This window comes from Molothrus ater, chromosome 9, assembly GCF_012460135.2.
Source record: "Molothrus ater isolate BHLD 08-10-18 breed brown headed cowbird chromosome 9, BPBGC_Mater_1.1, whole genome shotgun sequence".
Taxonomy (NCBI): domain Eukaryota; kingdom Metazoa; phylum Chordata; class Aves; order Passeriformes; family Icteridae; genus Molothrus; species Molothrus ater.
The window spans coordinates 29,117,877-29,142,043 of record NC_050486.2 but is presented as its reverse complement, the minus strand read 5'-3'; the positions used below and the strand labels follow the sequence as shown (position 1 = coordinate 29,142,043).

The 24,167-nt window shown below is 41.0% G+C and overlaps 2 protein-coding genes across 3 annotated transcripts in view; one reads left to right on the top strand and one right to left on the bottom strand.

Annotated features, from left to right (window-relative positions):
• Positions 1 to 62: 62 nt before the first annotated feature.
• Positions 63 to 17,525, bottom strand: EFCAB7 (EF-hand calcium binding domain 7). Its single transcript, XM_036387827.1, is given in 15 exon segments — positions 63 to 955; positions 2,022 to 2,129; positions 3,309 to 3,518; positions 5,227 to 5,375; positions 6,751 to 6,884; positions 7,078 to 7,235; positions 7,752 to 7,861; positions 9,133 to 9,274; positions 12,223 to 12,353; positions 13,061 to 13,123; positions 13,126 to 13,249; positions 13,680 to 13,766; positions 14,132 to 14,343; positions 15,103 to 15,272; positions 17,395 to 17,525. Coding segments are annotated over 14 exon segments (1,872 nt in total). The 5' UTR covers position 15,272; positions 17,395 to 17,525; the 3' UTR covers positions 63 to 880.
• The window catches only part of ITGB3BP (integrin subunit beta 3 binding protein), a 20,665-nt gene continuing 14,000 nt past the window's right edge, over positions 17,503 to 24,167 (top strand). For both annotated transcript variants that reach the window (XM_036387831.2, XM_054515795.1), the window contains exons 1-2: positions 17,503 to 17,579; positions 21,830 to 21,872. In XM_036387831.2, coding sequence (XP_036243724.1) covers positions 17,575 to 17,579; positions 21,830 to 21,872 — 48 coding nt within the window. In that variant the 5' untranslated portion in view covers positions 17,503 to 17,574. The remainder of the gene's footprint in view (positions 17,580 to 21,829; positions 21,873 to 24,167) is intronic.

Below are 24,167 nucleotides of genomic sequence, written 5' to 3'. Positions count from 1 at the left end.
GATTACAGCAGAGTAACAGCAGAGAGCAGGACTTGGGGCAGATAAAAATAACTTTGCAACACTACTTGCTGCCCTCACACATGAGGTCACACACATTTAATGGCTATTTTAAACTCAAACACTTTAAGCATCCAGAGGCCAGGGTCATCTTTTTTTTCCACATTAACAGATATTTAGAGGAACCAGGAAAATATAATAAGCTGAATGTTTTTAGTACCTCAAAGATGGCTTTCATTGCTGTTGCAGCCCAAACTTGGTGCACTTCAGTCTTCTTATTTCAGCTGCCCTGGGAATAATTAATTGCTGTTAACAGTCAAGAGCCCAAGACAAACCTTCATTTTTGTCAAATGATGTTATTTCCTTATTGCATATGGAAAGGCAGAGTTTATTTTATATAAAAGAGTAGAAAACCAGGCAGAAATTACAGAACAAGGGTAAGATAAGGGTTATCAGCAAATGACCAAAAAAAAAAGGGAAACAAACAAATCCTTCATCAAGTGACAAAATACAATGAGCCTCATCCCTTTATACTTCTCACATCAAAACCACAGGAATGTTTAATTAGGAACCCATTCAACACAGTTTTTCTCCTCCTCAGTGAAGCAGTTCCAGCCTGTGATGGAATTACAATCCATGGTATGGAAAAGAAGAGCATATTTAGGGAAACAATCCTTTATAAATCACAATTATATTACAACTGGCAGCTGGATTACTGAACAGCACTAATTTTTATTGTGCCTCAGTGTTTCCATGCCAAAATCATCAAGAAATATAAGTGTATGCCAGCTTTTTGAGAAGGACAGGACTATAAATTGTCTAAAAGCTGCCCAAAGCTAATCCTGGTTGAGTGTGGCTGCTCCCAGGCCTGGCACTGGGAGGTTTAACACACAAGGGAGTGCACACAGCTGTAAATCCACTCTTCCTGCTCATTCAGGGCCATCACGTGCTGAGAGACCTGGCAGGAGAGAAAGCAGAGGTGAAAGAGAATTCTCTTTACTGGAAAACTCTTACCCAATATGCTGTGGAAGCAAAATGTTCAGTACTTGTGTCACTGAATGATGGATATTCATCATCTACACTGACAGATATTAAAAAATTACTCTTGAACTTGACAGGAAAATATCCATAAGGATTGAGCCTACAGTTTATACTGAATGAAGCCTAAATTCAAATTTAAAACCATCTTACAGGATGAGGCAGTGGATATCCAAAGTGTCAGCAGCAATTTAAGCAGGCCCCAGCCTTGCTCGTGTCATGGGACTCCTCTGTTTACTACAGGCTTGAATGAATCCACCCTGGAAAGCTGGGAAATATAAAATAGCTTGGATGCCTCTGCTTTTAAACAAGGCAAGTGTACTTTCAGAAAAAGAAAACCAGGGGGCTATTCATAAATGAATGAAGAAAAACGTCATCTGCATTTGTAATGCATCACATTCCATCCCTCAGGACCCTCATTTGGAATTGTCACTGAAGCCTGCCCAGCTCTGCAGCAGGGCTCAGCAATATCAAATTGGCTCATGGTTAACATGACCCTAAAATCAAGTTTAACACAAGTTAACCACCAGCAAATCACAGTCTGCACAAGGACTGCAATACATTGATTTGTCTTTCTGATTATTGCAGCTTGGTCTTTTCTCACAAGCATCAATATGTGGGATTAAAAACTGCTAAGTGAAAAAAAAAATACAGCCTTAGGAAAAGAGTATTAAAAATATTAGTGAATGGTGCATGTATGGAATGGACAAGTGAAACAGGCCCATGTATGAAAAAGTGGATTATTGATTTTTATAGGAATGTGCACAGCAAAACAGGGATACATTAAATACATGACCAGCTTTGAAATATCAAAAAGTGCATCTGATCTGTTCTGGTCAGAAGATGCCACTGTCCACATGCTCATTATCATGTGCACATGAGCATTATCATGCTCATTATCATTATCAATAAAAGCCCAACAAAAAGAAAATATATGGATGTCAGCTGATTTTCTCTAAAGTTGGCAAAGCAATAAAAAGCCTTACCATCATGGATTTTGGAGCCACTTCCACAGCAAAAACTGTCAGTCCCCTATTGTTCAGGCAGTTCTTACTCTGCTCATTGTTGACATGAATTATCACTTTATTTTCAGACTGCAGGTGAAAAAACATGAAGGAACCATTAAGACTTTCCTGATTAAGTGTCTGTTCTCTGGGCAACAACCTGCACACTCCTCGGACTTCCTGTGACCTTGCTGTTTTAGGGATAGAAAAGCTTAATGGATACTCTGAAGAGTAACAGACACTCCTTGAGGAGTAACAATTTCAAATGTCCTTTAGCACCACAGCCATGGTCAAAAGCAATTTAAGAGTCTCTGAAACAACACAAGGACTTCTGAAGTTACAACCTGGCCTTGTTGTATTTTCCCAGCCTGTCCAGATCCCCCCGTGGAGCTTCCCCAGCCAGCTTGGTGAGATCCACAAACCAAACCCAAGTGGTATAAACAGAGTGGGCAGAGAGCATCAAGTTGTCTCAGTGCAGCCCTGATCTCCTTCCCTGACATATCCCCAACCACAAAAATAACTCTGGAATATCCACCCTAAAGGGCGAAGTGCAAAGCCAAATCCAGAGTTCCAGGAGCCTCAGCATCCAGTCCTAATATTAGTCCCTCCAAGCCACCCCCATGAAATGTCTGGGCATTTAAAAATACACTTCTTGCTGTGATCCTTTAAGATTTAAAGCATCTGAAGTTTAACATCTTCCTGTGCTGTGTTTATTTACTCACAGTTCCTGGTATAAAGGAAACTGGGAACATTCCCTGTGATCTATGGAAAAAAGTTTAAAATCTCACCAACCACTTCTACTTGGATTTGCAACTTTCAGCTTGAATTACTAATAAAGCAAGCCTGGAGGAATAATCAGGTGAGAACTCGTCCATAACACACTCCCAAAAGTCACTGCTCTTTGACTTTCTTATGGACACTGAAAATATTCAGCAGTGAAAATGCTGTGATCTCTGCTCTTGCTCTAATTGCATTTCTGCTGTTAGTGTTTGTTTCCTCATATGATGATGATACTGTGCCAAAATATTGAAAAACTGGGATGTGAACACAAAAAAGACTCAGTTTCTATATGGCAGTTAGAAGTGCTTGCCTCATTATAACAATCTGCCCCTTCCAGGAGCACTGACCCAGGCTCTCCTGAAGCCACAAGGAGACATCAGGCAGAGTTTTTTAATGAAACAGACACCAAACCCTGATTTCAGGAACAGCAATTCTCAGATATGAGCCAAGGAAGGAGGAGGAGCAGTAGCAGACATGACCACAAGGTACCTTGTTTTCAATCACAGAGGTGATCCTGCTGCCTGATCTGCAGGTGTGGATGAAGATGTTCTCAGAGCCATCCAGCACTTGGGCCTCTCCTTTGTTAACCACAGAGCTGCAGAGAGCCCTGCTGAGCTGGGAGCCCCCTCCCTCCAGGGACATGGCTTTAATTCTGGGTTTGCACCTCTCTGCACAGATGTCAATGACAAAGGGGCAGGCCTGCAGTGGACAAGATGAGTTTTAGCATCACTCCAGCTGATTTTCACCCACAGCTCCTAAATATTTTCATATTTGAGCTAGGATGACCCAGGTATACATATTTCCCTGATACTTATTTCCCTGAAGATTAAATATTATAAACTGTGAGCTGTGGCAATCTTTTACACCAAATGAAAGCCCAAGACAAGTGGCCTTTTTCATGCCATTCCCAGTACACCTGACTTAGTTCAACACAGCAAACCCTTCCTTGGACAGCAAAATGTCCAGGAATTGAGATGAAAGCTGAATGCATTCCAGTGTCTGAAATAAACCTGGCACACTGCTGCTGTTTGTGCCACTCCACAGGGATTTAACACCTCTGCAATCTTGCATTGAGCACTCTGAGAATATCTTGGATTTTATTCCTGGGGTTTGTATTTTCTTAGACTCACTCCCAGCACCTCAATTCCCTTCTAAAGGCTGTTGGAATCCACCAGGATTTCTCAAGTTCTCTCAGTGCTCCCAAAACATCAATCTGAAATGATCTGAAATCAAGGAATTAAGGAGTTAAGTGAGAGACACGAGTTAACAGCTGAGATTTTTAGATTAATTACTGAAGCATTTGAGAGCTGAGCTGTCCTTTGGAAAGCAAAGGCTGGAGCCAGAACCCACAGGTGGAACAAGGCACAAAACACCTTCCTGAAATCCCTAACTGGAGAAGAACCTCACCAAAATGCTCTTTTTTGGAGGAGGGCTCTCTCTTGTGGCTGAAATGCAGAAAAACAGCCTTGCACGGGCTCTGCCAACCACAAGTCAGAGGAAAAGGAGCTCATCCTAAATCCCTCAGCACCAGCCCAAAATTTTCACTGAAAGACAACTGATAGCTCTCATACTGACTATTTTTAGGTCTTGAGATATTTTATATACTGACTATGTTGACCTGTTTAACAAAGTTAAATAATATTATCAGATTGTGATCCTAAAACTCTGTTTTTCCTGGGAATTAAATTATTTAATTATCTGTATATTGAATGCTTTAATTTTTCATAATTTTTTCTCTTCTTATAAGAGCTCCTCTTTCTTTAGAAAGAATTATTGACATCAGAAATATGTAATATGCATTTCAGAATATAAAAACAAATAAATAATTTTTTTAATCTGTAAGTGCACAGAACCATCAGAGAAATAATTCCTGGTCCTGCAAAGTAAACAATGTGTGACCCAAACCCTAAAATTTTAATGAAGCATTAAAATGGTGTTGAACCTCTTCAGACACTGCTGTGAAAGGCAACAATAACAGAAATAGTTATGTCTGGAAACTAGGAATGCTGAATCATGTGGGAAAAATTTATCTTTGTCCACTTCTACTGCAGGTTTGGGCCACAAAATTGACTTTTTAATGGGGAAAAAGTCCTGTTTTTTCTAAATTTGCTGACAGGTCAGTTTACCACCCTTATCTTCTTCTCACTCCCATCAACAGAGAGCATGGACTCTTTCAACAGCTACAATCCAAAATTCCTTCCTCTGTAACTTCATCACATCCTGGCTTTCTCTACAGCAAAAGAAGATTTCTTTGTTTCAAAGATCCAAATGCTACTCTCAGAATCAGGACAGTGACAGCCCTGGATGGTGGCAGTGGGTCCCTCCCTCCTGCAGTCAGTTTGTGGCAGGCACAGAGATTGCAGCAGTGAAATGTGCAGGGATTTTTGCTCTTTTGTGCCTCTCCTACCTCTGTCATTTCTAAGGCTCTGTTGTAGCCCAGGGACAGCAAAGTGACCCAAAGGTCCCAGGGATCCCCATCCTGGTCGTTGGCTTCCATGAGATTCAAATCCAGAAATCCTTGTCTTGTTAGCTCATTCTTCTTCATCTCAAAATTTTCTGTTTCAAAGGAATAAAAACAGCCCTTAAAAATCTGTTCTGTCTGCAAACACCTTCATCCTTCCAAAGGCAGAATCCCCCCTCCTGTTAACAAGGTTGAAAAGATGGATCAACTTGGAGCCTCAGATCTCCAAGATTATTTGGGAAAGAATGTCCCTGAGCAGGCATGTGCTGTTTGCAGAGCTGCCCTGTGGATTTGGGATAATGCCTCCCAAAAAGGGGGATTTCAAAACAAAAAGAATTCATATTGATTTTTTTTTCCTGAAAGTTTGTGGTTGAGCTTTGCAGCATGGGCTATTTTAGGAATGGGAAATGAAAGCCAGCTGGAGCCAGCACCTTGAAATGCTTCAGGTCCTTGATACAGAAATGATTTACTTAGTTCCTAAAAAGCAATAAAATTCCAGTAATCCTCACCCCCCTCTCTGGAGAGAATATCATAGATCCACCACTCTAATGTCAGCAAACACATAATTGAAATGTCCTCATGTCAGGGACTTTTAAAAATGGTTTTCTCATCTTCATAACAATGCTAAATCTTTACTATATATTATTAAAAAGGGATTACCAATTTCATAAATCCATCCAAGGGTACAGATGCTGTAAGAAATGGCTTGAACTTTGGTGTCAAGATTGATGATATTGTGTGAAGCCTTCCTCTGATTGATGGCCTGGTGAAACATTGCCCAGCTTCTCCTCCTTCCCCTCTTATTTATTCACACATTTCCACCCTCCGACTTGTATCACCCTGCCAAAGCCATCAAGGTGGGAAAGCACATCCAGGCATCAAACAGAGGAGACATTCAGTCCTAGAAATGTACTTTTGTACGAGTTTTCCATCAGTTAGGAAAAATTCTGATACCTCAGAGCGTTTTGGGAAGAAATCATTAATAGGGCTTGGCAGATTTAAAATATTTTGGCCAATGTGCCACAGCCTCCAAAGGAATTATAAAAGGAGACACTGGCAACTCATAAAAACTCTGGATGCCAGTTTGTAGCATCAGATCCACACTAATTAAATGTCCCTCTCCACACTTTGTGAGATAAAAAAGCAGCACAGCCCAATCTGCATAAAGGAGATGGATTAAACAAATACCTGTGACAGTTTCCTTCCCCATATGATCCAGGATTACAAACCCTGTAGGTTTTGGCAGCTACAAAACAATTAGGAAGGGGAAGAACTTTCTCAGCAGAAGGTCAGTGGCACACACAGCAGAATGAAGCAAAGCAAAGACAGGAGACTGGAAAAAAAGAAAAAGAAAGGAGGAAGAGAAAAATATCCACACATGTTCTTGGAATAGGTACAGAACAGCCAGTCCTACCCGGCTTGGAAGTTAATTGAGAGCCTTAATTAGCTGTAGCACAGAAATGAGCTTACCCTTGCACACAGCCCAGGCCTCCTGGTCACACTTCTCCCCACTTGTCCTCAGCTCAAAGAAGTTGTACTCCTCCAGGCTCAGGAGGCCATTCCCATCCAAATCAATCGTTTCAAATATATCCAACAAAGCAGCTCTGAGGGGTGAAAAAGGCCAAACTATTTCCAAAGGCTTCCACTTCCTTTTACTGTCTCAAAGCACTGCCCAGAACTGTCCAGCCTGCTTGAGGTTATTCTGTACAAAAAGTGCTTCAGGAAAACCCAGACTGAAAAAGCCACATTTTAGCTGGAAAGGAGCTTTTTGTTCCCATGGTTGGGAATAAAACTCACCGGAATTCTTTGGTGAGAGCCAGCTCTCCATCTTCATCCCTCCAAACCAGTTTGGCTTCTCCAGTAATTTGGGTTTTTGCCTTCCTCAGCCTGCAGCCAGTTGTGAAAGGGAGCAGCCAGTAAACCCCAGATCCAAGCTCCCCTCTCCAGCCAAACACCTGCTCTTAAAGGAAGACAGAAGAGTTTGTAAGAACTTGTCAAATGATGCCTTTCCTTGGTGCCAGTAATATTCATACAAAATTCATTACTTGAAAATGCTGGGTTGTGTTTAAAAAAAAAAAATTGGCTGTGTGATGCCACTTTAAAGATTAAAAAGTAGTGAATCTCTTAGAATAACAGTTAGAAAAACACAGAGATGAGGAACAAGGGGAAAATAAATCCATGCTCTCTTATTTCTGCCACAGGAAAAGAATATTATGTACACTATGAAGTTCAAATGGCAAGGAGAAAGAAAATGAAATTCAATTTAAACAAATTTTGCCTCGGAAATGTTGTGTTTGAAGGTGCAGAAATACAACTGAGTTTTTACAGAGTAGCTGTAAAATATACCCAGCAACTCAGCAATTCTGGGTACAGCTGGAATTCCTTCCATACCCATGGAATTCACACCTCCAGCATTAACACACACCCTAAAAAATAACAATTAAAATAGGAATACACCAAAACTCTCCAACCTCTTTGTTCTGGAGTTCAGTAAAGCTCACGAGCTGTAAATTCTCTTGGGTTTCATTTTCCTTCAGAATAAACAAAGCTGTATCCACTGACAGCCAGTGACAAGATTTTCCTAAAAAGCAGAATATCCCAAAAAATGAATAATAATAAATAACGCTACAAAATAAGGCTACAAAATAAGGCTGCAAAATAAGGCTACAAAATAAGGCTACAAAATAAGGCTACAAAATAAGGCTACAAAATAAGGCTACAAAATAAGGCTACAAAATAAGGCTACAAAATAAGGCTACAAAATAAGGCTACAAAATAAGGCTACAAAATAAGGCTACAAAATAACGCTACAAAATAAGGCTACAAAATAACGCTACAAAATAACGCTACAAAATAACGCTACAAAATAACGCTACAAAATAACGCTACAAAATAACGCTACAAAATAACGCTACAAAATAACGCTACAAAATAACGCTACAAAATAACGCTACAAAATAACGCTACAAAATAACGCTACAAAATAACGCTACAAAATAACGCTACAAAATAACGCTACAAAATAACGCTACAAAATAACGCTACAAAATAACGCTACAAAATAACGCTACAAAATAACGCTACAAAATAACGCTACAAAATAACGCTACAAAATAACGCTACAAAATAACGCTACAAAATAACGCTACAAAATAACGCTACAAAATAACGCTACAAAATAACGCTACAAAATAACGCTACAAAATAACGCTACAAAATAAGGCTACAAAATAAGGCTACAAAATAAGGCTACAAAATAACGCTACAAAATAACGCTACAAAATAACGCTACAAAATAACGCTACAAAATAACGCTACAAAATAAGGCTACAAAATAACGCTACAAAATAACGCTACAAAATAACGCTACAAAATAAGGCTACAAAATAACGCTACAAAATAACGCTACAAAATAGGTTTTCTCTGCATCTCAAAATAGATATTCCCATGGTATTTATTGATCCCTGTGATGAAAAATGGGAAAAAAAAATCTATTCTATGCTATTGGGATTTTCTTCCTGTTTAGGCCAAGCAGATAAATTGTTCCAAGCCTTGTCTTACAGATAATTCTTTATTTTATCATTAAGAATTATTGATAAAATAGTTCTATCATCAAGGGTGAACAATATCAAGGAATGGTTACACACCACACAAATTAGTTTAACAAAATCCAGCCCAGGTGACTTTAAAACAATTTGGGGGTTTAAAGGCTCCTGTTTTATGGGATTAAAAAGGGAATATTCTACTTGGGGGGAAAAAAGAATTCCAGTGTAGCAACCAGATGAAGGCCCATGGTAAATCTCCAAGGCAGCAGCTCTTTTTAAGAAGGAAATGAAATACAAACCCACTGACCTTGTGCCTGGGGAATACTGAAAGGTTTGATGGTGATGGAAAGTGCAGATCTCTGGGCTAAGTGCAGCCTGTACTTGTGACTGATGATTTCCCCATTTTCCTCGAGGTAGAAGCAGCCTCTGGATTGTGCACGTTGCCATTCCTGGAAACCAAGCAAATATCAAGGGTTTTCCTCATTTTGGATGAGGATACAAGTGCTTCCTCTGAAATGTTAATTAATTTGATTATTGAATAAACCCTGCATAAAGCACACCATGAGGTACAGCATCAATATACTTTTATTTTTTAAAAAATCCAAAATAGTCCTTTTTGTAGCCCAATTTTGCAAAGTAAACATTGCTTCACTTGTGAAAATGCCTGAAAAGCACAGAGATTACCCCAATGCTGCTATAGCTGAAAATTAAATTGGAATTGCCACAAAGATTCTGCTAATTATATTTGCCAACAGCTGACACATGGAGCAATTTCAATACAAATATTATACACTTTGCAACTCCCTTTCTGCTGCTCTTTGGAAGTTTGGAATTTTTTTTTTTTAAATCAAGTTTTGCTCAAGAAGTTCTGAAAGACTTCCAAAGTCAATTGGCTGTGGAAAAGACAAAGATGAATTAAAAATGAAGTGGGATGGCCAAGTCCCTCCCCTCCTATAACCTCCAATACTCTTTTCATTGTGGGCACAACCTGCTGGAGAAGTTTTTAGGGATAATCTTGAAGTGCAGCTATTTCTGGAGCATGGAGCCAGCGATCAGCCCCTGGCCAGCTTCAATGGAGCAGAATAAACCTAATTAACAAATCCATCTAATAATTTTATAATCATCTTTATCCATAAAACCAGATTTGTAGTGACAGGACAAGGAAAAAGAGGACCAAGCATAAAAAATAATTAGGGAAAAAGTGGTCAGAGACAAAATATTCCTGGGATTTAATGGTGAGGGTTGAATATGGGGCAACAGCTGGGGTCGTGTCAGTCAAAAAGTGGAGAATGGGAGCTGGGATTAACATAAATCAGTGACAGAATTCCAACATGGAGTTCAGCCTCTTGGATCATTTCCACTGCTATTCCTAAACTGGGGTTATTCCAACACCTCATGACTCCCAACTTCATCCCAAAGGAAATCTTAAAAATGGATTTTTTTCTTCCAAATTGACACATCTGGAATAACTGGTTGTTTGCTCCAAGCTTGATACCTGTTGGACAAAACCCCTCTCCTTATCCTCTCCTTCTGGGAAATGAAACCCTGTGACTCTGGCAGAGAGCAGAGGGTGGTGCTGGAAGTCCTAAAGGATCAAATTCCAAACAGGTAAAACTGGGAAACCAAAAGAGGATTTTCTGACTGGATTTTTCCCCCCCTCACCTCAGAGCAGAACAGGAGTTGTTGAATAACAGCTGAAGTGGGAAATGTTTGTGTTAGAAACGTTAGGCAGTACCTGCTGCTGGCCACTGCCACTGACATTTAGTAATATTGAAAATATCCACACATTGATGCAAAATTCCTAAAAAAAAAGCAGTGATTGAGAGGAATTTTCTAAGGGTTCTTAGTTTTAGGCATTTCATCACGTTCTGACTTCTTTCCTCTGTCAGAAATGTAAAGTTGGTGCTGCTCCTGAGGGCAATATTTTCTTACTTGTACAAAAAGACAGGTGAACAGCAAAAATATAAAATAAAATTCTTGGCTATAAGATGAATAAAAAGAATTTTTGGGTGGTGGATTCTGATTCACACCACAAATAAAAGCCTGGGTATTTATTCATTGATTCAGGCAGAGCTTGCATTGTGCAAAATGAAGTTTTAAAAAATTGATAGTTTATTAATAGGAAATATTTAATTTATAATATATGGACTGTATATAATATTGTATTTTAATATTAATATAATTAAGCCATAATTAAATTTTTATTAATTGGAAATATTTAATTAATAGGAAATAAACCTTTCCATGTTTCTTAATTGATTTCAGGTTTTGGATGATGCCAAGCAATACTAATCAATAATTTTTTAGTCAGTTTTTACTGGCTTGTAGAAAGACAAAAAGAATCCAATCTTGGGGAAGTGTGTGCTGGCTTTATACACCCCACATCATGTTTGAACAAGGTGAGATTGCAGGTTAAATTGCATGGAGGTCCAGCTACCTAAACAGACTGCACAGAACCCCCGGGAGATGATGTTTGGAAATTTTAATATAGAGCAAATGTCACTGTACAGCAATGGGGAAGATCTAAAGGACCTCAGAGTTCAAGAACAAATGCAGAGTTGTTATTTGGAACAAAAATGCAGCTCCTGAGGACAATCAGTTCAGTTTTGCAGCAGCAGTTACACTGTGTGGTCAGAGCCATTTTTTCCCTTTTGTACAGGAGTCTCCAGGTGCTCATTTTTAATGGATCCCAGCAGTTCCCAGTTAATGTTTTCTATTTCTGCAGCTATTATTTTCTGTTGAAAGAAAACTAGTAAAGGTTCAGTCAAGAAAGGGAAAACAAAGGGAAAAAGATCAATATTAACACTCTACAAATATTGACTTAGCAAAGTGACTTTGTTGTCTCTCTCTCCCAGGAATTGGTAGTGAATGAGTGATTTATTTAAAAGAAAATACTGATAGAACATATTAGTCTAACTAAAAACCAATATTTTCAGGTTATAGCATCTATTTACCAAGCAATGCCCAAGAAACTAAATATGCTCACAGATTTGTTATTTATTTCCAATTACCTTTCATGTAAAGGTTTATGATACACAATCTTTCAGACTACTTAAGCATTTAAAGTTCTCACCAACCTAATAAATTATTAAATTTTAAATTTCTCAAGAAGTCATTAACTGTTTTCTCCAACAGTGGTTTCATTTATAAAAACCACATTTTGTTCTATTAAACCTTCACACCTGAAAAATTATTTCCAATAACTTGTTGTCAGCAAAACCAACAGTATATAAAAATGTTAATAATAATACATATCAAGAAAGCTCTCAGTAGTTTATAGCTGCCCTTGACAAACTGTTAATAAAACATAAGACACCATTTTTCTCTGATTTTTAGCTTCTTTCAAATGCAGTAACACAGGTGCCTAGAGGAAAACACCATCATTTCAGTGTGATACCTTCATTGTGTCAGGCTCAATAATCAGCTCTGTGTTCCTGCTGCTGCTGCTGGCACCCACAGTGACAGTGGTGGAGCTGGAAGCTTTGCTGCTTTGAGCTGATGAAGGTCTTGAAGGAGCTCTGCTGTCACCTATAAACAGAGATCTTTAATTACAGTTACATCATTCCAACCCTCTCCTAGTGCTATTAATCTTAAACCTTGCATTTAGAAGCACAAAGAAAACTGGATGACAAGAACTCCATCAGAGAACTTCCCTTCATCACTTGTGGCATTTTTGCAGCTCTTGGATTTGAAGCAGCACAAACTACATCCCAAAATGTCATACTTGGTGTCCCTGCAGTCTGCTTCCTGTGGAGAATGTCATACTTGGTGTCCCTGCAGTCTGCTTCCTGTGGAGCTTCCCCAGTTTGGGAAGGTTCTGAAGTACTTCAAGGACATTAAACTGTCCACAACTTATTAACTGTGCTTGAAAAGCAGCCTCAATAATTGAAACAAGCACACAGCTTCCTGAGAAATGTTTAGGGTTTCATCCCTGTCTAGGAAGGAAATGAATGATTTGCCTATATTGTAACACCTGAGCATTCATCTTCTCTCTTCCCTCTGGACTGCGTCACATGAAAATCAACAGAACCCACCCTCAGGGATTTGTGAGTTTCACAGATGCAGCCATTTGAATGTATTTTACTGACACACTGATGTGATTGCCACAGTAGAAATTCTATCCATCAAGAAAATCTTCATTCATCTGAGAAAAATTAAACAAAACCTCAACTGCTCACTCAGCCAGAGCTTCATGTCCAACAGAAAGAAAACAAAGTATCAGAAATATAAATAACCTTTAGGCAGTTTGTGATCAGTTTTCCTGGAGAGCCCGGGGGATGCCTTTGACACTGGCAGAGTGATCCCTCAGGGACAGCTTCAGGTTGGTTCCCAAGGTGCTGCTGCCTCAGCCGAGGGTGCATCTCCAGCCTGGCCCTTGCAGCTCTGCAGCACTGCTCCCTGGTGCTCAGGTACAGCTCACAGAACTGCAGGGAATACAGCAATAGTGCACCCACCAAGTTACAGCTCTCAAAAGGTTTTCAGGAGTAAAATGTAGCATTAGCAAGGAAAGCACAGCTCAGCAGATGGATGCATTTCCTCTTCAAGCCCAACGTGATTTTAATTTTCATTATCAGAACAACCACTCAGGTATCACAGTAAAATGCAGCCATGATTCAACAAGGAGGTCCAAATATTGAACAAAAATTAAGTGTGACTTTCAACTCCTCCTTTATACATACTGGAAGACTGATTTTTAACACAGGATTCCTACCAGCTTTCCTCCTATGACACCATATTCATGTACCAATCTTTGTGGGCTGTTTATTCAGTCCAAAACTCAGAATCCTGGGGTGAGGGCATCACTAATGCTCACATTGCCAATCCCACAAGAACAAATGTCACTCCTGGCCATACCTTGTTGTAGTCCAGTTTGCCATTGCAGTTAAAATCAGCTTGTTTAGTAATGCTGGTCACTTCCTCCCAGGTCATTTTATCACCTCTCTGCAAGGAAAAAACAGCTCAGTTTGGGTTCCTAATCAACAATCCCGTTCACCCACAGCACAAATCCCATAAACAAAGGAAAAGCCTTTTCATTTTCTTTCAGAGAATCTGACCTTGCAATAGATTTCAACAGATTTTGATTTGAATCATGAAAAAAGAGGTCAAAATCATTAAAAACTTTGTCTTTACAATGCTACTAAATATCAAAGAGATCAACTGTATCAGTTTATGGAATTCTGTGGTGTCTTCTGGAAACCCACCATGAAAATCTTCCATAAAATGGGGAATCCCAGCTCCCAGGACCATCTAATTTCCAAAATCTCTACTAATTAAGGATGGATAATTAGGTTTCTGGTGATACTTACTGTTGTAAGAATTTTACAAAGTTCATCATGTGCAATATATCCAGCCTTATCTGTGTCTATTTTCCCAAATGCTTCGAGCAGTTCATTTTTTGTAGCTGGCTTTTCCTTTTTTAAAATAGCACAAAAATCATCAAAATTCAGTGAAGATGTTTGTGAAGTCCAGTATCTGTTAATGGTCTTCTGAGAAGGATTTCTTCCAGCCTGCTGAAGTACTGAACAATAAAACACAATATTAAATAGATATCCCAGCTGTTAGCAAAGGAGTTTTCTCCAAACATCCTTGAGTCACTTTCCATGTTCAGATTTTTTTTTAATCCAAATCACTCCAAGAGAAAAGTGGGTCTGAAGGACAGTTTTGGTTATGATCTTAATCAAAATATTCATGAACTCAAAGACAGTCTCAAGTGCAAAATTTAACCTATATCCAGTGTCTCAATATCAAGAATATATTATTTTTAAGTCTGCACATTATTAGATTATTATTTTTCTCACTTCCCTTTGAAATTCCTGAAGTTTTTAAAACAAAGCCCCACAGCTTTCATTTCCTCCCAACAGCCTTATTTAGTGCAGCTGAAGCAGTCAGAGATTTCTTTTTTCTGTTGTATTTCTGGCACCACCACTTACACACAAATATAGTCTGGACAAGAAATGAGAATTTTAGATTCCAGTCTATGAAAGTAATCCAGTAACTGAGGAGTTGAGATAAGGAGTAAGAATTCTTATGGAACACCAGTTATGGTGGTTCTCTGTGCCAGGACAGAGGCCCACTCCAAACTGAGCTGAGACCTTTCCTACTGGTGATTTACAAATAAAACCTGTAATTAAAAATCTACAATAAAATGCCTGTGTCTGGAATTCCCACTTCCAGCAGGCATCCAAAACTACTCCCAATTCCTTAAACAAGTTACTGAGTTTATCCCCATTGCAGTCATCCCATGGAAGAGTTAGAGGGGAAAAGATTCAGTCATTACCTAAACTGAGCTGCTCTTTTGATTTAATATTTTCCAAGCTGCTTTTTAAGACAGTCAGATAAGCTGCTCTGCAGTTCATGTAAAAGATGGCTTCTTCTGCATGCTGGGACTTCTTCCCTTGGGAATTTTCTGAGCGTGTGGCTTTGTGATTCCCAGGAGGGCTGGCCATCCTGTGAGGGATGAAATTCCAGTTAGAATTTGTCATTGTCTTAAAAATGCCTCTGTTTGTCCTCTGAGACACAGACCAGCCCCAGTTACCCACACAGCCAGGTCCTATCCTTTCTTTTCTCTAAATCTGGGATGGGAATTTTTATCTGCACTTGTAGGTAAGCACCATGAGAGACACAAGCAGAAAGAGTTTGAGCTCTACTTATTTTCCACAGTTTATTCTTCATTGGCAGTAAAAAGTTTCATTCCACTGTATTTTACACAGTTGCAGGCATTTACTATTACAAGTATTATATAAATATTATGTAGTCTTGATTTTTGAGAGCATAAAAACACATTTTCATGTTATCTGTGAAACAAGGCTCTGCCATCCATGTTTTCTCTTTTAACTCTCATAACTCAACAAAACATATGGATAATAATAAAACTGGTCAAAATTGGAACTCAATCTCAAAAAATGCCAGGTTAAGCACAGAAGTCTATTTCTTAGTTACCTAAATATAAATAATAGAAATAAAGGTGCATAAAACTTTAAAAATAAATGTGCATAAAACTTGGAGCAACACAGGCCTTTTATATCCAAGGCCCATACAGTTATAAATGAAAGGAAAAAAACCCAAAACTATATTTTTTTGTCAATTATTAAAACAACTCAATGCTGTTTGCTCAGCAATGGTCAGCAAACTCTGACAGCAGCTTTCTGCTTCCACCAGGGGTGATTAAGGTTTTTAGGAGGCCATCACACAGGGACACTAAATCCTGTTGTGCTGTTGCTTTAACAGCTTCTTGTATTATTTTACCCAATGTTGGCTTCAGGAAATATATTCCAGTAAAATAAATGGAATATCTCAAGTTCAGCAACAAGACAACACCATCTCAGGGTCCCCTTCAGGACTCATTGGATTTTTACTCAGGAGGCCTCAATCACTGGCACCTTGTTGAGTTATACAGATCTTTTCCACTTGGGAAAGGCAGATAATAATTGCTTATCAAGGATGAAGTACCCAATTTGTAACTCCCTGACACTTTAATATTACACAGGCACCAGAAGGAGCCCACAGGGACCCCCTGGCACAGCCTGGCTCCTGCACACGGGTGTCACTATAATGAAGCACCAGTGCTACACACACAGAATGGAACTGGGGGGAAAGGCAAGGAGGAGAAGAAGAAGAAATGTTAATTTGCCAGTAACCAGTTTTTAGAAAATGTGAGCTCTTGTTTGCAGTCCTTGGACTTCCCATTACTGAGATATTTCTTATGTGGCCAGGAAGTGCTGCCGATCCATGGCTGGGAAATGCAGTGAGCAATGGCTCGGTGACAGCGCTGCCAGCAGCACCATGGCTTAGGCTGGGACATTTGTACTGCGTAAATGGCACTTCAGAAAAATAGACAGAGGGGAGCAATCCAGCCCAGGCTTCCAAACAGGGAGAGAGTAGGTTTGGATTAGAGATTGGGAAGAAATTCCTCCCTGCGAGGGTGGGGAGGCCCTGGAAGCTGTGGCTGCCCCTGGATCCCTGGAAGGATCCCTGCAAGGCCAGGCTGGATGGGTGTTTCAGCAGCCTGGGATAGTGGAAGGAGTCCCTGCCCATGGGTGGAACTGGATGAGTTTTAAGGCCCTTCCAACCCAAACCAGTGCAGCATTCTCAGCCCAGAACACTGTGTGCCATGTCCCATTCTTCCTTGGACACCTGCAAGGATGGGGACTCCAGCCCTCCCTGGGCAGCCCCTTCCCATGTCCAATCACCCTTACTGGGAAGGAATTCCTCCTGTTGGGCAAAGTCAGACCCTCCGTGGCAACCCCGACCTTCACTCACCAGCTCACGCACACAGAACCCGCACTGGCACGGGGAAGCTCCGTCCTGCTCCGGCCCCGTCCAAATGAAACGAGGAAACTTTTCCCGCACGGATTTCATCACCTCCCTCCCGGGCACAGGGGGCTTCAAGGGCTACATTTGCCACCCACCGTAAAAAAAAAAAATAAAATTACAATCCCCTTCCCCCAGCCCTGAGGGGAACCAGCCCTCCCTCACTCCCTCAGCCCCGCTTAGCGATCCCTGAGGGACTCCTGAGGTGCGCTCGGCCGCCCCGAACCCGCCGCCCGCACATCCCCGGCCCGGCTCCTACCGCGCACAGCGGGACCCGACGAGCCCACACGGACACCGCTCTCGGTCTCGGCCCCTCAGCCCTGCCGGGCTCCTCGGCCCCGCCCCGGCCCGCCCTGCCCTCGGCGCCGTTTCCAGCCGGCGGCGTTTGGCGGGCACACGGCGGGAGCTGTGAAGGGGAGGCGGCGGGAACGGCTCCGGGATGTCGTAGGTGTCTGGGGAACGGGGCAGCGCTGCTCTCCCTCTCCCTTTCCTCTTCTCTCTTCCCTCTCTCCGTGCTCTCTCCTCTCCCCCCGTCCCCTCACGGCAGCGGGTCGGTTCCCGCGGGCTCCGTGAGGGGAGCGCTCCTCCCGGCGGGCCGAGCGCGTTCCGTGAGGGGAGAAGCGCCCTCAGAGCGGGCCCGGGAGGGAGGAGCGGCTGGCGAGGGGCGGGATTTGTTTCCCGATGGAAACAGACCGGGAAAGGCCGGCAGTGGTGGCTCCTGGAGCGGCTGGCGAGGGGCGGGATTTGTTCCCCGATGGAAACAGACCGGGAAGGGCCGGCAGTGGTGGCTCCTGGAGCGGCTGGCGAGGGGCGGGATTTGTTCCCCGATGGAAACAGACCGGGAAGGGCTGGCGGCGGTGGCTCCTGGGGCAGCGCTGTGGGGATCCTCTCTGCGTTCTGCATTTCTGAGGGGTCGGGGGCGGCTCTGCTCACAGGTGCCCAGCGAGGAGTAATGGCCGTAAACTGAAACACACCGAGTTCCACCTCAACATCAGGAACAACTGCTGTGCACTGAGGGTGGCAGCGCTCTGGAGCAGCTGCCCAGAGAGGCCTTGGAGTCTCCATCTCTGGAGACAGTCAAAGCTTGTGTCACCTGCTCCGGGTGACCCCGCCTTGGCAAGGGCTTTGGACTGGATGAGCTCCAGAGATCCCTTCCAGTCCCAGTTATTCTGATTCTATATCTCTACATAGCGTGGGTAACACCCGTGGGGCTCTGTGGGAGAGGGGCAAGAAGAAGGAGCACCAGGTGGTTCAGCTTGAAAAGGACCCACAGTGGGTCATGCCTTGCCCATAGCACAGGCTGGCATCCAGGCAGGACTGGAATATCTCTAGTGAGGGAGACTCCTCATCCTCCTAGAACAATCTGTTCCTGTTATTATATTGCAAAGGTTCTGTTACATTACATTTCAAAGGTTCCATGTTGCCAGAGTTTCATACCTCCTTGATGTTTCTTGTAGGCAGCTCCTCTGGGCACTGACTCTTCCTTATCCTCACAGCAACCAACTGACTGCAGTTCCCCTCAACCAACCAAGCCACTCTTTTATAACACTCTTCTTCTTATTAGCTACAGGTGTGGCCTGTTAAAATCAGGCCTGCTCCTAATCCTTAATAATTGCTGCAACTCTTTAGGGGGTAAGATTACATTCTATACTACCTTTATTCACTTATGTTCTATCCTCCTACATGTTCTAGTGCTCAGTCACTGCACAGGAAAGAAGTTCTTCCTCACATCCAGGTGGAACCTCATTTTCTGCCCATTGCATCTTGTCCCATTTCTGGACAAAGCCTGGTCCATCCTCTGACCCCTCCCTTGGCCACCACTAAAGGGATTGGCAAAAAAAAAAGCATGTTTTGGTATGAATTTGTGAAAGTGTGGCTTAAACAGAGTTTGATGGCAAGGTTCACTCTATTGCTCCCTACACAGATGGAGCATACACAGGAAAACGGGATTAGAATAAATTTAGAATGATTTACACAGAGACCAGGGATGCAAAAGGGTCACAGGGACAAGGATAGGGATACAAAAGATACAGGTGCAAAAGAGTTTAGCAGCACTTAATCACTGACTGATTTAATATTTATAAAGTGATTCAACAGGATTTACTACAATTACAGCAGTGACTAAATTATAGATTCACACACACTCAGGTGCAGAGAGGTGGGAAGGAATTGCAGGCCTGTGGAGATCAGGGCCCCCATGCCCACTTTCCATCAGGCTGTATCTCTTCATTTTGTCTCCAAGGGGAATAAATCCTGCCCATTTTTCTCCTATATTTTGCAATTTATCAAGCAGCAAGTAATTAATCAAGTCATGTAACTCTGGTGCTGCTCTTGTGTGTCTCTGCTGATCGTGAGCTTCTGGAGATCAATAAAGAAAATTCTTTAACCTGATAAATATTAGGCACAAAATAATCACTGCAGGTTGTACAGCTGGCTGTAAACATGTGCCATCATACTCTGCATGCTTAACAAAATAAATTAAACCTTGTCAGGCTAATTCAGGGGTAGGAAACTCAGGTTGAATCCTCTCACCACAAGTGCCCCATCTTTCTGTCTCCTTTTCTTGTTCCACTCTGACATTTGGTTCAGCACCACAGGCAAAGTGAACTATATATTAAAAAAAATAATAAACCAAACTAAAAGTGGTGCTCTTTGTGCCATTTCCTAAAATACTTGAGGAATTCTGTCTGCATGTATTGTTTTTTCCCCCCCACATTCTTCTTCTGGAAGATCTGAGAGAGGACAGTTCAGCCAACGGGGTTTTCATGTGAGGAGCTGGGATGAATTTGCTTTCAGGGGTCTGTGTGTAGAGCTGGAGCACAAATTTGAAATTGTTTTGATTTAACTTCCCCCATTATGGCATTGAAAAGACAATCAGTAAAAACAAACCCCCAAGCAAGCCAGGCTGTTGGGTGGCACAAGGCAAGGTTGATCTCCTAAAGCTAAAATCCTATTTTCCAATAGAACATTCCAGCTCTTTTCAACGTTGAAGGGCTTGGAATGAGGCCCCATGGTTCAGGGGGTTAGTTCAGCTCTCTTTCTCTGCAGAGAGAAATCTGGGCTGTGTGCTGCTCTGTTGCTGTACACAGCATTTGACAGACCTCAAAGAGCGTGGCTTTGGTCAGTGCACAGCTTTGCCCCTCAGAAATGCTCTGTGTTTAGAACTTAGTGGGATTTTCATGTGGTTTCTCATTTATTTCATCCTACAGCTGGGATCCCGCTCCTGATTTCCTTTGGCTTTCAGCTCCTTTTGACACCTGCCATAAAATCTTCCATCAGAACATGCCTTAGTGGAACATGCAAATGCATTGGCCCCCAGAGCATCCTTGCAGTGTGGGTGCATTCATAAATGGAATATTTCTCTGCTGCCATGGGCTGGAAGCTGTAATGGAGTCGGGATTCCTTGAGCTATATGGGGTTCTCTTTAAAAAAGAAATACATTGTAAAGAATTCCATCAAACTGTTGCAGCTTTGGCTGCCCTTTGGCCAGGATTTCAGAGGCCCTTTTAATTTAAATGTTACCTGTTTACTTGGCTTTTGAAAGATAGGATATTTCTTTTCCCCTTTTTGTAATAGAGATAGCTGTAAAACAGTTTTCATATAAGCCCCTTGCCTGAGTTACAGATCAAAGATGTGTTTCCATTCTATTTTCCCAATCCTTTAATTTACAGTTTTGGAATAGCAGCATAAATTTGAAAAGGATATGTTTGGAATGAGGTCATCTAAATTCCTTACAAGGCAAAACATTCTTTTTCCAAGATGAAAACTGAACTAAGTTCTTGAAATATGATGTATATTCCAAACCTTGTTTAATTCAGTATAATATATATGTTTCTTGGGGACTGTTCTTACCAAGATTTTTTTTTTCTCACCGTTTTACATCATGCTTTAAACTATTGTTAAGATTTAAGAACGTGCTTAAAAAGTTTCAGTTGTCTCTGGGAAAAATAGTCTTAATTTATGTTGACCTTTCTTTCCTTGGAGCATTTTGCCTGCATTCAATAAAATTTTGATGACTGCTCTTTAGCAGACAGCTGTACCATATAAAGTATTATAAATATTCAGCTTTCCTCTTCCAGTGTTGCCATTAACAGCTGGGCATCCAGTTCAGAGGAGCAGATTTTGCAGAGAGAGCTTGGCATGTTCCTGAATCAGGAGAGGGAAGAAGGGAAGCAAACAGTTTCTTATGGTTTGGGGACCTGTAAAGGCATAGAGCATCTGTTCCCCAGTTAAGTCATAGCCTGGTAGCACTGAATCATGTTAAGAGCTAAAATGATGGGAAAAACTACTTTTTTCACCTTGCCTGTACCTGTGTCTTAAATGCCTTAAACATTATTCCACTAATGGCAAAATAATTCCAAGGCTTGCTCAGAAGGTATGGAAATGGAAATGCTTTTGGAGGGGGGGTTTGTTGTTTATAGCCTTGGAGAAAAGATAAATACTCAGCATGATTTCACTTCAGTGCCTGGATTTTATCTCTGGTATAAAATGGAGAATCAGATTTTCTTAGGCAAACACTTAATCCTCCTAAACAAGCAACATTCAGGGAATGGATTTGCTTTGGATGCCATCAGTAAATGTGAAACCAAAAAAGGAAACTGTCTTTAGCATTAGTAAAGATGCTTACCCCCCTTACTAACAGAAATCTTTGTGTCTACGTGACCATAAAACCTGTCCTTGTTTTTCTCTTGCAGGGTTAAGAGAGCATTAAATTTGGACACTGTTAAAAGAGATAATGTAAGTCCTTTTTGGTGTGGGGAGCCATCTGGGCTGTATAAATATAGATGTACATATATCTGTGTGCAAAAAGAAATGTGGATATAAACAATCTATTTCATTTTAGCTGCCTTTATGTTGTTACAGATTGGATGTTGTCTGGGCAAATCTTAAAGCACAAAATTACTGCTGCAAATATTAGTATAAAATTGATTGTATTTCATTTGTCACAGAACTGCCTGGCGTTAAGGAATGTACATCTGCATGAATCACTTGAAAAATGTGCATATTGTTATTGCCACCACTATTTACCCAAGAGCTGAATGAGTTAAGATCCTTGGTGAAATCATTTATTAGAAATTAGCTCCATTATCCTGGGAAGCAAACGTTCTGCCATGTAATTGTACATGTGACAATATGGAATTATGATAATGCTGTAATCTGCATATTAGAAACTGCAAAATTGAAATGAAAACATGAAAGGCATTTTCGTGGCAGGGCTGTAATTACCTCCCTCAGCTAATCTGGCATAATGAAACAATCAGCTCCTAACGCTGCCATCAATTTCACTGCAGTTAGCACAACCAAAATCAAACTGTGCCGCTGCTGCTGTTTGTTGTGATGCAGCTCCAGCATGTCGTGACATATGTCACTTCATTACCTCCCACAGTGGCTCCTGCAGCAGCCAGCAGGAGCTGGGGAGGGGCCAGGCTGCAAAGGAAGGGAAATTTTGGAGAAGTGCAGAGAGAAAGAGCTGGTCAGCAAACGAGCTGCCAAGAAATCTCTGAGCCTGGGTCATTTTGAAAAAGAGGTTTTTGTACGTGCAGCACATCTTTGGGGGCCTCAGTGGTATTGAGCAAGGCAGAAATTGGGCATTTTAAAAAAAATTCTTATTTTTTTCAATATTTCAACAGAGGTGCAAAATATCACAGTGGCACCAAAAATAAATCATTAACAGTTTAATTAGCAGCTCAGTGTACCATTACCCAACTTGTTCTGCTCAGAATGCAGCAGTGACTGTAATTTTGCAGCTGTTTCTTGGGCTGCAGTAGAATTTTTGTGGACAAGTGGTCCAGCTGAAATTCCATGGAATGCTGTTCCTGCCCTGAAGCCATCCCCTGCCCTGAGATAAAAAGATTTACTCCATGCTTACCTGCAGTCAGGTCCTTGTGCAGCAAAGAGCTGAGGAAAAAGCCACCTTAATACAGAAACTTACAGTGGAGGCTCAGGGATGTGGCTTTACACTGATTTTTAGTTCACTCGATGTCTCCAATAGATGGATGTCAAAGATTTGAATTAAATAACTTCAGAGAAGGAAAGAAGGAACACAAAGTAGTGAACTCATGGTTTGGGGGAAATACATGCTTAATCTTTGCTGTTTCTGTCATTGCTTCCCTGTTTTTATCAGGAGTTCCTCATTCCATGGATCTAAATATTCATGAGCTAACCAGATTAGGAATGAGTAGTTTTAGATTTTTGGAATCTTAGCGTGGTATCATTAAAAAATTGCATAACTGGAGTAAAATTCTTCTTCCTGGAGGAGAAAATCTTACTAACAAATAAAAATTGTTCTTTTAAGTGCTGCAGGAATTTTGTTTAAAATAACCTTATCCATGTCCAGAAATGGGTGAGGTGACTGCTGGTCAAGCAGGAAAAATAGTCTGAAATGTTTGGAGATTTTCCCTATTGAAAAGGAGATTTGATGACATGTTAATTACTAAATTGGCATTGATGCTTCAATTAATATTTCATTTAAAGATTATTGGAAGCAGTTCTTTAACCTGCTTGAATGTGGCAAGACAGAGTGAGGATTTCCATCAGGTGAAGTTCAAATGCTGCTAGACTGGACCAAGAGTATAAATGAGAGGTGTGAAAATATTGAAGGGATTTGAGACTGAAACAAGGCAGAGGCAAGTGGGCAGCATTAAAATCTTTTAAAATCTGCTGTAAGTCCCACTACTGGTGACCAGCAGTAGCATTGTGGGTTGTGAAGCAAAGGTTTGGGTTGGTTTTTGAAATTTCTGTACCTGGAATGTGCAGAAAACCCCAGTTCCTCATCCTTGCAGTTCAGCATCCATGCTATGGAATGTCCCAGATAATCCCAGTTTGATTCCAGCACTGCAGACTTTTCTTCTGAAAACTTCTCTGCACAAATTCCTTAACATCATTCAATAATTCCTCTTGCATCATTAGGCACATTGAAACCCTGAACCACAGATAAATTTTGGATTTAAGTGATTCACTTTGGATTTTTTCAATTAAAAAAAATTAAATTTAAAAAAATTATTAGAAATAACTTTTGATAAAATTAAAATC